This window comes from Labeo rohita, unplaced genomic scaffold (genome assembly GCF_022985175.1).
Source record: "Labeo rohita strain BAU-BD-2019 unplaced genomic scaffold, IGBB_LRoh.1.0 scaffold_1694, whole genome shotgun sequence".
In the NCBI taxonomy this organism is placed as follows: domain Eukaryota; kingdom Metazoa; phylum Chordata; class Actinopteri; order Cypriniformes; family Cyprinidae; genus Labeo; species Labeo rohita.
In genome coordinates, this window is record NW_026127884.1 from 1 (window position 1) to 13,919 (window position 13,919).

General features: G+C 41.3%; 1 protein-coding gene across 1 annotated transcript; it reads right to left on the reverse strand.

The window, feature by feature from the left end:
- Positions 1-279: 279 nt before the first annotated feature.
- LOC127158770 (integrin alpha-L) lies at positions 280-11,966 on the reverse strand. Its single transcript, XM_051101781.1, has 14 exons — positions 11,816-11,966; positions 11,442-11,572; positions 11,156-11,298; positions 10,808-10,958; positions 9,113-9,248; positions 8,943-9,019; positions 5,604-5,733; positions 5,381-5,523; positions 1,659-1,805; positions 1,302-1,493; positions 1,018-1,148; positions 771-919; positions 523-689; positions 280-450 (listed from the first exon to the last, which is right to left on the reverse strand). Exons 1-14 carry the CDS (start codon positions 11,964-11,966, stop codon positions 295-297), a joined length of 2,004 nt encoding a protein of 667 aa, XP_050957738.1. The 3' UTR covers positions 280-294.
- Between the last annotated feature and the right edge of the window lie 1,953 nt (positions 11,967-13,919).

Consider the following 13,919-nt stretch of genomic DNA (forward strand, 5'->3'; position numbering starts at 1 on the left):
GTGCACAATTTAATTTGAATTTTAATATTAAAAAAATCAAATAAACACCCAAAGATACAACACTGAATTTTTACAACATTAACAAGGTGAAAAAATAATAGAATTAAAAATGTATAAGTGTCATAAATATATACATCTAAAAATAAAAAAGAAGAAAAACTTTTATCCAGAATCTGTCTCCTTAAAGTAAACTAAAAAGGGGCTCCTTTTTTTCGGACCAGACATTCAGAGCTTCTATAAACCATTTCAGGTCTATTTGGTTTTTACCAGACCCATTTTATTATGTACAAATTTTTAATGTGTAAACTTTGTTTTTAATAGGCTCACCTCGACATACTCCTCCGTTCTGCTGTGGATGTCAAGAACAGCCAAAGAGTTTCCAGACAACATCTCAGATTGTGAGAAATTAATTTGTATCTTCAGAGGAGACACTGTGTCTGCAATGTAGCGCTGAAAAACACAACGTTGATCATCAGAACGAAGCTGCTGTGACTGGCTGAAGCTGTGATAGACGACACGTACCAGCATGAAGATGGAGAAGTTGAAACAGGAAAATCCAGGATCCAGCAGGACGGACTGCTGCAGAGTCCTGGACGACAAATCCTTCTGATCAAAGAATCCTCGACTCATTCCTCGCACCACATCCACATTCAGGTTCAGAGAAACATTCAGCTTCTTCTCCAGAGATCCTGAGAGACATGAGAGGGTAAGACACGGAGGCCGTGTTCTTCACGTGACAGAGAGACTCTCTGAAACTCCATTGACGTTACCGGTGCTGCTGGTCCTCTCGGTCACCGTGAAACACGAAGACAGATTAAATGCATTAAATGCGCTGTCACCCGGACATTCAAAGTAGTTCAAGCTGATTTCCTTTGGACTAAAGCTGAGCTGTGCAGACACAGACATCACAGGCCGAGCCCTGAGAAAAGAGTAAACAGCTCATGATAGCAGACAGTGAGACTGATGTGGTAAAGAGGTTGTTTGTTTATAATTAATAAAAACTAAAGAATGACGTACTTGAGCAGGACGATCCCTCCTTGTGCTCCGATCACGATGTCTGTCAGATTATCATCGTTCATGTCCATCTGACCGGACAGAGACACCCCGAACTGCTGCAGACCAGACAGAACCGACCGCGCTGGGATCCGCTAAACACACACACACACACACACACACACACACAGATCTAGTGTATCGAAGCGGCTCATCATTGTGCACGTTTATCCTGCAGTGTCTGTTTATCTGGGAACATTCGACTCTTCTGGATTTCTGAGATAAACAGAAACACAGCGAACTCTCACCTGAGGAGCGTGTTTAGGGTTTATGCCAAGCGTCCTGTCGCCCAGGTAGATGTAGACGACTCCTTCATCCTCCAGCGGCGCCCCAACCGCCACATCTGACAGACTGTCTCCATTCAGGTCCTTTAGTGAAGCCAAAGATGCAGCAAATCTGCCTGTGGTTGTTTCGCTCACATTCGGCATTTTCTGAAAATTCTGTGGAGAGAGAAAGAAAAGTGAACAGGATCTTTATTCATCAGCACCACAGCAATTTCCAGGACTTTCACATCATAGGAACCGATTATAACAGCAATGGTGACGACTAGAAGTCTCTTCCTGTTACCCTGAACATCATAATAATGGTTGTGAATGTGTCCGTACCTGCTCTGAGAAAGCGTAGACGTACAGCCTTCCTTCAGTCCTCGGCTGAGACTGGTAAAATAATGGAGCTCCGACCAGAAGGAAATCTGAGTCTCCATCAGAGTCCACATCCAACAGACTCAGAGACGCTCCGAAATATGAGCCAATCTGATGCCAGAAATGAATCAAGATGAATAGAGCTGCATTCTAGCATATGCTTTTATAGTCTGATGTTCACAGATGAAAACAACACGGTCTGATTCACAAACTCACAAAGTGTCACACAATACTGGCTAAAAATTAAATAAGTCAAAAAATATTTTACTTTTTCTCTGTTGCATATTGTCACGCTGTTGTGTATGGGGAATGACGAGGAGGAGCCAGAGTTGGCCGCGGGTGCGGCTGAAGTGCGAGAGCTGGCCGCGGACTCTGGGCTGAGGATGAGGGAGGAGCTATGGAGAACGGGGTAGAGCGAGGGAGGACCAGAGGGAGCGAGCTCGTTGGAGCAGCACGTGGAGGTCGCTGGCTGATGGTGAGCTGGAGCGGACACGTGTTTACTAATGGGGGGAAGATTAGAATCTTCCACATCCACATAGAAATTGGACTGACTAAGGGCAAGGACAAAGTTGATAAAATCTGCAACCGGTTTGCAGCGATCCACAGGAGTTATCGAACAGCACAGATTGTCATCGTTTAGCCCCATTAGAAAACACGTGTTGATCATAGCATCGCTCCAACTCACCAAGTGGCAAAAGCTCAGGAATTCCTCCACGTAATACTCCAACGGCCTCTCCGCCTGCCGAATATTCATAATACGTTCCTCAGCCCTCATGTTGTCGGTCGGTTCTTCTGTCACACTGTTGTGTATGGGGAATGATGAGGAGGAGCGAGGAGGTCCGATGCATAAAGTTTATTAATATAATCCACATGGAAATAGGAACCATCAGGAAACAATAGGGAACCAGCGAACACAACGTACAAAGACATTAAGAACCGACGATCTGAACAGGAACACAACCAAACTTAAATACATAGAAACAACCAATCAGGGGGAGACAGGTGAACAATGACACAGTGACGTGTCATTGTTTGCATACCGTCCAAACCGCTCCACAGACGATGCCATTTCCTCCACCCTCCACCTGGCTCTTACTCACTTAGAAAACAAAGACTCTTATGTTAGAATGCTGTTCATTGACTTCAGCTCAGCATTCATTACAATAATCCCACAACAGCTCATCAACAAACTAAACCTTCTGGGCCTTAACACCTCCCTCTGTAATTGGATCCTGGACTTCTTAACTGGAAGACCTCAGTCAGTCCGTGTCGGCCGCATCACCTCCAGCACTACCACACTAAGCACAGGTGCCCCACAGGGCTGTGTTCTCAGCCCGCTGCTCTTCACGCTGCTGACCCACGACTGCACTGCCAAGTTCAGCTCCAACCACATCATCAAGTTTGCTGATGACACGACTGTGGTAGGTCTCATCAGCAACAACGATGAAACACCCTACAGAGAGGAAGTGGCACAGCTGGCTAAATGGTGTGGTGCAAACAACCTGTCCCTCGATGTGAGTAAGACAAAGGAGGTTGTGATGGACTTCAGGAGGAACTCCGTTGACCACCCCCCACTGACCATCGACAGCTCGGCTGTGGAGAGAGTCAGCAGCACCAAATTCCTGGGGGTGCAGATCACAGAGGATCTCACCTGGACCACCAGCACCATGTCACTCTCCAAGAAGGCACAACAGCGCCTGCACTTTCTCCGCCGGCTGAAAAGGGCAAGTCTCCCTCCACCCATCCTCACCACCTTCTACAGGGGAACCATTGAGAGTGTGCTGACCAGCTGCATCACTGTCTGGTACGAGAACTGCAGTGCTGCTGACCGCAAGACCCTACAACGGACAGTGAACACAGCTGCAAAGATCATCAGTGCCCCTCTCCCCTCCCTTCTGGACATTTTCTTTGCACGATGCTCAGGTAAAGCCACCAGTATCGTGAAGGACCCCACCCACCCCTCCCATCATCTCTTCCAGCTCCTGCCTTCAGGAAGACGCTACAGGAGCATCAGAGCCCGCTCTGCAAGACTGCTCAACAGCTTTTTCCCCCAGAGCCCTCAATTCCAACCACCTCACCCCCCTCTGAAACCTTATCCACAATGTAAACTGTTGAAAAACTCAAAACACAATTTTTGCAATTCTGAGTGTGTTACACACAGGTGAGTGGGCTGGACAAACCACCTGTAGAAATGCTCTTTTCTCTCTATGCACCAGATACTTTCTTATTAACACTTATTAACGTTACAAGGACCTAATAAGGACTTACAAATGTCTACTTGTCAATGCACCACAAATCTTTTTGCACTATTTTCTTCTTAACCTTTATATTATGTAAACTACTTGTATAGTCTTTCTTAGGTTATGTGTATGTAGAGTCAATTATTTATAGTATATGTATAGTTACATGTATAGGTTTAAAAAATTGCTTCTACGTCTAGTGTATTTATGTTCATATTAATGTTTATTTATGTAGCACCGTGGTCCTGCAGGACACGACATTTCATTCCACTGTATGTCCACATATGTAGCGGAATGACAATAAAGCTTGACTTGACTTGACTTGACTTGATTACAAGAAACGGAAACGGGAAGTCCAAATATGGGCATACACAAGGGAAACACACAAAATAGTTCACAGGGTCTGACACATATGACATTGCAGAGATTACAGATTGTTTTTGGTGAAATAAGGGTGTTTTCACACCTAGTTCACTTGAGCCCTGCTAACACTCTCAGAGCAGATTTGTGTCTGTGCGTCTCATTCTGCAAAAGTGAAGCTGTGATTTTTGTTACTTCTAAACATCAGTTCTACCTCTTTAGTTGCTGGGAAATATAATCTAGCAATTCAGTGTCTAAGTTATATTAATAAAACTTGCGCGGCAGCTTTGACAAGTGTCCATGGTTGTAAATATATCCGTGTGTGAGCGTGATCTCCGATGTGTCAATGCTAGCGATGTGTGTACTTGCGACTTCTCGTGTGTCATTGAAAGCAGTGAAACAGTGCAGTCGCAATATAACATAAGTAGCAAAGAAACATTTTAATACTTATCTGAGGAAAGAGCAAATTGAATTAACTTTATAAATAATGTTCTCTTTTAATTTTAAATTGACTGAAATGCTTTGTTAAAGCTCAGCCAATGTCTTGACCGGTGTCACGGTCAGGGATTGCCAGCTCTTCCTCACCCCCTGCACCTGTCCACTTCATCTTCCAAATTTTCCAGGAGGTCAGAACAGGTGGTGTGAACAAGAGAGGGTCTGAGATCAGTTAAGTGCCGAAGAGGACCAAGAAAAGAATCAGGTTCTCTTTTAAGTCCACTATATTGTGAACACCAAATGGACGAAGGGTCACTTTCAGCTGGCTCTTTTTCTGGTTCACTTTAAGTGAACTGGGTTTAGTTCCTTTAAAACGAACTACAGTAGTCAACATTTGAAGTGGATCAATAAAGTTCATCAAAGTTGTCGTAAGACAAGAATGGGTGTTGTTTTGGTTTTACGACAACTTTGATGAAAGGTTTTGATCCACTTCAAATGTCGACTATTGTATATGTGAAAACACCCTGAAACTCAAGAGAGTGTATGTGGTTAGAGGGGTCTGCTGATCTTATAGTGGACATGTTAGTTTAAGAGCCCCTGGTCCCACCGATAGATAGAGCTCGTATTGTGTCTGAGGGTTTTTTCACTGACTTGTTCTCCTTTGATGTTCCTCGTCACGGTCCATGTGTTTTTATTCTTGGTGAAGAGGGTCACCAGACCCGTGTGTTCGGCTCGTGGCGCCCCAGAGAACAGATGAGGGACGCCGCCTCTTGTTCCCAGCACAGTCGAGTAACCTGAACATCATCATCAGCATCATTAAAACACACACAAACTCTTCACATCACACAAGGAACAAACAAAAGCTCCAACATACCCATGTACGAGTCTCTACTGACAGCTGGATCGGTGATCTCTGTCTCTCTGAATTCAGATCCTGATCCCGTCACTTCATACAGAGCTCCACGCCAGTCATTAGATCCAACCGAACCCACGATCACAGAGTCCTGAAAGAAACGCTGGTGTCTCAGTTTCAGTCTCAGCCTCAGTATTAGTATATTAAGGCCCAGTATTCTTCACTTTCTGTATTCTATTCTGTCTCACACACAGTCTTGTCTCCACAGCTTTCAAAGTTTACTCAACCGTGGATGAATGTGGATGGACAAGCTCGACATACACGCAGTACCAACAAGTAGACTCATTCTGTTTTACCTCATGCCTCTCCTGTTGTATGCTGTCCATCCATGTGGTCACAAAAACATAGACACTTCTGATGGTGAAATTTGCGTTATTCTGACAGTGTGCAGACCGTTCCGTGGATCTCTCAATCTCTCAACCACGTGAGATTAGTGACATTGAATCTTTAAAAAATGAATTTGAGTTTTTATGAATGAGTTTTTATGATGGCTTGAAAAAGCCAACCCACTGAAATGCTATTTAAACAACAACTTCATCTTTTGAGACTGGGGTGGTTTCCCGGACAGGGTTTAAATTAAGACAGGAGTAGGCTTAATTACAATATAATTCCTTATATTAATATAGCACTTTTCTGGGCACTCAGAGTGCTTTACATAGAAGGGGGGAATCTCCTCAACTACCACTGGTAAGAGATCGACCTTCCTGCAGAGTTTAGATCTAACCCTGAACAAACACACCTGTCTGTAATTATCAAGTGCTCCTTCAGATCCTAATTAGCTGGTTCAGGTGTGTTTGATCAGGGTTGGAGCTGAACTCTGCAGGAAGGTCGATCTCCAGGAACAGGGTTGAGCACCCCTGGTCTAAATGCAACGTGAGGAAGATAGTTTAAGTGGCCAAAGACTCTCCAAGGATCACAGCTGGATAATTTGCAGAGTCTTGGGGTTAAAAAGCCTTATAATCGGCCATGGTTGGATGTTCTAACAACAATGATCCAGAAAGACCATCGAAATCAACACAAAAATGGGTCACTGAATGCACAAAACGAAGGTTCTGCCATGGTCCTGACCTGAACCCTATAGAAAACTGAAGAGGAAAGAGCTTATTGTGGAGCTGGGAATCTGAAGGATCTGGAGAGATTCTGTCTGAAGGAATAGTCTCTGATCTCTTGTCAGGTGCTCTCCACAATCATCAGGCATTATAGCAGACTCATAGCTGTTAAACTGGCAAAAGGAGGTTGCAAAAAGTATTGACTAAAAGGGTGACATTAATTGTGGCTAATGGGTATTAGAGAAAAACAATTCTGTCAGAATGACATTTCCCATTTCTTTCCATTTTACTTCAGGGAAAGATTAGGGTTTTATGATTTATTTTATTTTAATTTATTTATTTAGAATAAAAGGTCAAAATGATTAACAGTGCAGATGTATTTTCACGGGCTTCATTGTTTATATCTACAAAGAGTGCCAATAATTTTGATATATAAAGACAGGAAACAAAGTGTACATCTGAAGTTAAACCTGCCTACTTAGGTTTAATTTAAGCCTCAGTTTAGTCCTGAAGTAGCTCTAGTCTTCCTGCAGGAAATCAGTCTATTAAATTCTGGACTAGACAAAGTCTACGACTATTTAAAACCATGACAGAGAAAGCAGATTTCTGTTAGTCTGGTTTAAAGGGCCATTTTAGTCTAGGACTAGGCTTAAACTCTGTCCTGGAAACTGCCCCTAAATACTATTTCTATACCCTGCTCCTCCTAAAGCTTTCAACTTTTAACCACCAAACTGAGCTCAGGGCCCGTATTTATCAAACCTCTAAGAATTACTCTCAAGAACACTGCCAAGAATTGACTTTAGTGTAAAAAAATTGTGGTTCAAAGCTGTACTTAAAAGTTAGTTTCAAGCATCTTAGTCGTAATTTAAGTGAAGTGTAGGACTAAATCGTAAGTGTCAGTCTTAGAGATGATTCACAACACTTTGCTGTGCCATAAACAGGATTTTGGATGACGAAATACACATGGACCAAGCACTGAATAGATTTCCTAATTTAAGAATTTTATCTGACAAATACACATTGACTGGTTAAATTCCTCATAGGAGTTTACATTCAACACACATCTGACAATATAAAATTTTCAAGAGAATACATTACGGCAACGAAACAAAGCGTCATCGCAACCTTCAATTTAGTGTTGCGCCGATAGACGATAGTACTGTGTATTGATGATAGTCAGAGATATTGCCTGTTGTGGATGCCTTTGATGACAGCAAGACCATTATCATTATTATTATTATCCGTCAAAAATATAGGAGCCTATCTTTACTGATGCAGCGCAGGGAGTCGCTTTAGAAACTTGGAGCCATAGTCATAGTCATGAACTAACGGTACGAGAGTCTGACTTGTGAGTTCAAGTCTCAGTAGTAGGGAAGTGAATGTACAGCGCTCTCTTCCACCCTCAATACCACAACTGCGGTGCGACTCTTGAGCAAGACACTGAAACCCCACCTGCTCCCTGGTCACCACAGTAAAAATGGCTGCCCACTGGTCCGGGTGCGTTTTTACGGTATGTGTGTGTGTGTGTTTGTTCACTACTCACTGCTGTGTGTGTGCACTTGGATGGCATAAATGCAGAGCACAAATTCTGAGTATGGGACACCATACTTGGCCACACATCATGTCCTTTCCTTTCCTTTCCTTTCCTTTCCTTTCCTTTCCTTTCCTTTCCATGTATCTATCAAGGTTTTAGGCTAGGCTAGGAGCAAATAAACCAGATCAGTGGTGCTCAGATTTTTCATCAAGCGGTGACCCAGCATTGATTATTGCACTGTATCATAAACAAAAATGTCGTCATTAAACATTTAAATTAATTTATAGTCCATAAACTGTATAGACACAACAATACATCAAGTTATTAACATGACAGACTGAATATGAAAATTAACACATTTGTAAATATTTCACACAGTTTATTATTTTTCACTTTTGTATTTAGAACAATCTGTGAGTGTTTCTCCATCTGCTCGCTAGATCAGTGCTCAGACCATTTCTACAGCACTGAAATCATTCTAGTGCACTAAAAATATTCAATTAAACATTCCCACAATGCACCAGGGAGCATCGCTGCCGATGGGCTAGTTGACAAAACAACAGCATTTTAAGAGATTTTGAGAGGGCAAGAATTTCAAAAGACTTTAAAAGGCTTGAAATAAAGTGTGCAAATCACATAAAATACTTTTATGAAATGACATGAACTGTTCCTTAATTTAAATAATTAATGTTTACTGTATATATGACATTCTCTTACCTCCTGAGATGAGACGACACTGAATCCACTCTGTGATAACTCTTTCTGTCTGTATCTGCCGTGAGCTTCCTTTGACCCTGAAACACAGAAGGAAAACTCTTACAATCATCAGTGGATTCTGCATCAATTGCCTTTATTTGAAAACTTCCATTTTCCTTTCTTATATTTACCTTCAATATTGTAGATCTTTTTTTGCAGGTTGTCAAGAAGTCCCTGGAGTCCACTGTACTGTTGAATGTAGAAGGTGTTGTTGTCTTTCGGTGCTGATGCCAGGTGAGTGACTGTGGCTAACGTAACCTTTCCCACCTGAACGAAAGTGTGTAGTGTGTCATTTCTGCACGACTAGTGTAGCGTCTGGACCAATCAGACATACATTAATTGTTACATTTAACAAATAGTCTTTAAACACAACAGGCCAGCTATATGCTGGAGCTCTGAAGACAACCCCCCAAAGCAACTAACACCCCCAAAAGGGCTCAGTTGCCAGGACAACGATCTGATTAGAGGTTTTATTGCCCAGAGGACTGCACATCTGCCCATGCTACATTTGCCATAAGAAAGACACAATGCCTATAGAAATAGACTCTTTCCTATTAATTCACAGACAAACCTTTCTTTGACCTTCCTATCACACATAGCCCAGGTCATTGTGTACAGTATTACTGCATTGTATTTTAATTTTTGTCTGTTGTATTTGTATTTGTCTTTCTACTGTTTTATGCATGCGTTATGATAGATGACTAGTTGTATAGCCCACCTATGCGAATTAAAAGCATGCCATGCTTTTAATTCGTATGTTGATAATCTAAAAGATGGTGTAAATTAGATGTTGATACCTATGCAACATGTTAGTGTTTTAAGAAACCTTAGTAGTTTTGCATCAACACCCAATCGAATTACATATGCAAAATACCATGCTCACAGACAAAGAGTCGTAAACTTTCCCTCCAAAGGTGAAAGTTACCATTGGTTCGTGGACCTCCTGGAGGCGCAGCCTCCAGAGAGCTTAAAGGCAAACGGTTGACTGTCCCCTTGCCTCTTCTTCTTCTTCACTCTCTTCACTCGTCTGCAACATCTTCTGATTGCTGCCCGTGTGGAGGAACCCACGGGGAGCCTGAGCCAGCACAGGGCGTGCATCTGTGGCTCTAGACCACAAAGAGCCAGACAGTTCCACTCAACCCTGGAATTCATCTTCATGACTCGCCTCAGTCAGTCAGTGGTTCTTGGAGAACCTAAGAAGATGAGCTAGAACTCTTCAGGACTTCCCTAAGTGTGTGCCAGGCCTTGCGGCCTTGTCTTTCCATTCCCCAAAGATCACAGGACTTCAGCTGGGTCCCTCTCTGCTCTTGGTTCTTCTTCACTTTTCACATGGGAAGAAACTCCCAGTCACCATCGAGTCAGAACATCTTTGGAATTCATCACTCTTCAGACCCGGAAGAACATGATTGCAATTCCAAAACCACCACTGCTCCAAACCATCAAGGCTTTCAGAGACTGCATTTGGACACTTGTTGGACACTTCTGCCTTGTAAATTAATGTCCCTTTACGATTCCGATTCAAGCTACATGCTCTAATGCAACGGCACTTTAAGGAATTTATTTTCTGTGGCCAAGAAAATATCATTTCTTAGAGTTGATGATAAATTATACTGAATGTTCGCTGGGCGAACAGATTAGTTGATGGAAAATTGATTCTGCTACAGTTACTACTGGCAGCTGATATAAATAATTGTAATTAATCATAATTAATTGTAATTATTTATATACATTTCCCTCTGAGCTAAATCACGACACTAGTGACACCAAATCAACAAACTGTCTGAACATTCAATGTAAATGACTGACTGAGCTTCAAGAAAACTCACCCCAATGACGTAACGCAGGATATTTTGCTCATCACATGTTTTGAGGACATTTTCATTATCATTATCACTGGGTTCTCCATCTGTGATGATCACCAGAGCTTTCACAGCATTGGGATTGGCTCCAGACAACACGTTATTCAGCAGATTATTTCTGATGATATAATCAAGAATAAATAAATAAATAAATAAATCATAAATAAACTCAGTCTCAGCATAAATCTGCTTATAACTAACTTCTAATTTATAGCTAAACAAAAGAGAGAGCAAAACCACAGCATGAACCATAGTTCATTTCTTTTTTTACACTTTTAAAGTGTAAATTCAGTCATTAAAGTGTATTTCACTCACAGAATGTAGTTGATTGCACGATATGTGTTTGTGAGAGATTTCATGTGCGCCTCGTTCTTGAGTTTCTCTTCAGCGAAGCCGTTCTGATAATCGTTGAAATCAAACACAGTTCGTATGTCTGATGAAAACTGGACAGCAGCAAACTGACACACAGAAAGACAACAAACAACATCATTAACATCATGTTCACGCCTCATTACAGTACAGTGTTTCTACTGTACACTTTTACACACTGATTTTCACATGTTCAGTATTTCCACATTTATATAGTTGATGGATTATTTACCTTTATGGATGAGTTTGAAAGTGTTTTCATAACGTCTTTAATGAAGTCTTTGTTCATTTGAAACTCATGTGCTTTCATACTGCTGGATCCATCAAAGAGAAACACCAGATTGACTTCTGTCTTGGTGCATTCTGCAGAAAGATCACAAGACACAGAGACTCAGCTCTTACGTCATTTAGCAGTCAAACCAAATCCATGTTTTCTCAAGTATATCAAATATTTTGTCTTTAATCTAAAATTGAGTTGTTGATACATATAGGCTACCTCCAAATGAAATGAAATAAAGCAATACATGGTTCGTAATATTTAAGTCTGAAATTGTTAAACTGCATCACGTGTTAGAAGTCTTGGTTTATGTGTGAGACTCATCAGACCTTGGTAAGCGGCAGTAAAGTTTGAGGACGCCTGTAAGCTGCTGTTGAACTGGTAGCAAACGCCGTTCAGATACGAGTTTCCATCACACTCGTGAGGAACATACGGACTGCAGCTCTGAGAAGAAAATAAACCAGTGTGACGATAAATCATGATAAAATTTCCCACAGTTAGTAGTTTCATATTTAAATTATCATTAAAAATACCACAAATTGAACAACTGATGATAAATACTGTAAAGCATAAAGCACAGTTTTGTTTCCGAATAGTTTTGTTTTGTGATTCACTATATAGATGAAAGGTGAAGCCAGCTGTAAGCCGAGAGATTTGTGCTGCCACCCTCTCATTCAGTAATGCACTCTTGACATTTACCTATAAAATAACGCCTAAAACGGCTTCAAATAAACTTTGAAAATGAGAATAAAGTCGTAAAAGCTGCAATTAATTTCTTATTGCTTAAAATGAACGAACTATCTTGTGTTTACAGACTATCCATCTGTAAATATTACCCATGGTTTCTCCCTGCACATATCCCCTATAAATGCACTTATAACTTATACCTTTATCCTGCACTTACTGCTTATTGCACTCCTGGTTAGACCTAAACTGCATTTCGTTGCCTTGTACTTGTACATGTCTAATGACAATAAAGTTGTAACGCCAAGCCAGCAGAGGGAGCCCTTACCCATGAACTGACTGTTGCTGCTCCCACTGCTGCCTCGTTGGTTACTTCCTGTTTGGTGGCCATAAAAGGAGGCCTACACCAAACAGGAGGCGTGAAGTATTGTTTTGCTGTGTGGACTCTACTAAGCGTTTTCTCTTGTTTCATTGCCTTGTTTTGCTGCGGTTTTGTTTCATGTCATAGTTTTGCCTTGTTTTGCCATTGTTTAGTTCTGTCTCTGTGCCATAGTTTTGCCTTGTTTGCCAACCCTGCCTGTCTTGACTACGCTGTGTTCAAATAAAGCTCGCACTTGGATCTTATACGCTTCCCACGAGTCCAGTTACAAAAGTTGAATCTAATCTAATCTAATCTTTTTCCACGGGTGCTCGATTATTTCCGTGTGGATTGGCGCCTATGCCCTTAGCACTCTTTTAAAACATTTCAGCTTTTCCGCCGTCTTTTCACACAAAACGAACTGTGCTTTATGGTTGTTCAAATTGTGGTAATTGAATACGTTTTAATGATAATTAAAATATGAAACGCTAATACTAACCGTGGGAAATTTTATCATGATTTATCATCAAACCGGTAATTGTTACATCCTTAACACACACACACATATGCATATATATATATATATACACATTAGGGGTGTAACGATACATGTATTCGTACCGAACAGTCATGATATGGGCATCTCGGTTCGGTGCATGAAGCCTTACGACAAATACAGGCAATTCACCCTCAATCCAGAAGGGGGCAGAAGTAATGCAACTCTGTGTGATAGCCGCCAGCAGAAGAACAGCGAATGCCAGAAGTTGTGCACTTGAAAACAAAGACCACTAGACAGTGACCATGTGCTGATTCTGAACGCGTCTCACTGACAAAGGAGTATAATGTTACTTTAAAGGCTTGTGCAGTGTTTGTGAAATTGAGCTTTGTGCTCTTGTATCCTGCCTCTTTCGTTCGGCACAAAATGAAATATTCCATAATATTTCCATATTTGCGATGCATCTACTTGCTAAACTAATATTTATTATGTAAATTATAGACTTGTACTTCAGTCACGTTACAACAGTGACACAGTGAGGTGGGCACGCGAGAGACGGGTGTGCCTGCACAACTGGAGATGCTGCAGTTTTAGGACCGCAAATCTAGGACCCTATTTTTTGTAACAGCGCCACCTACTGAATTGGATGATATAGTGGAGGCTGTAGTTTCAGGAGCACATTTCTAAGACCCTAGTGGTTTAGTTTGTAGTACTGTTTGTACATGTTGTCAAAGATATTGAATCTCAGGAACATTTTTTTATTTCCATTGTGATATGTTGATTACAAAGTGTGTAATACCTCCTTTTGAGTCATGATTTCAAATTAAAACAAATTAATTTACGCTTAAAATATAAAGGAAAAATTTATTTCAATCTTTAAACAACTGACACAGTG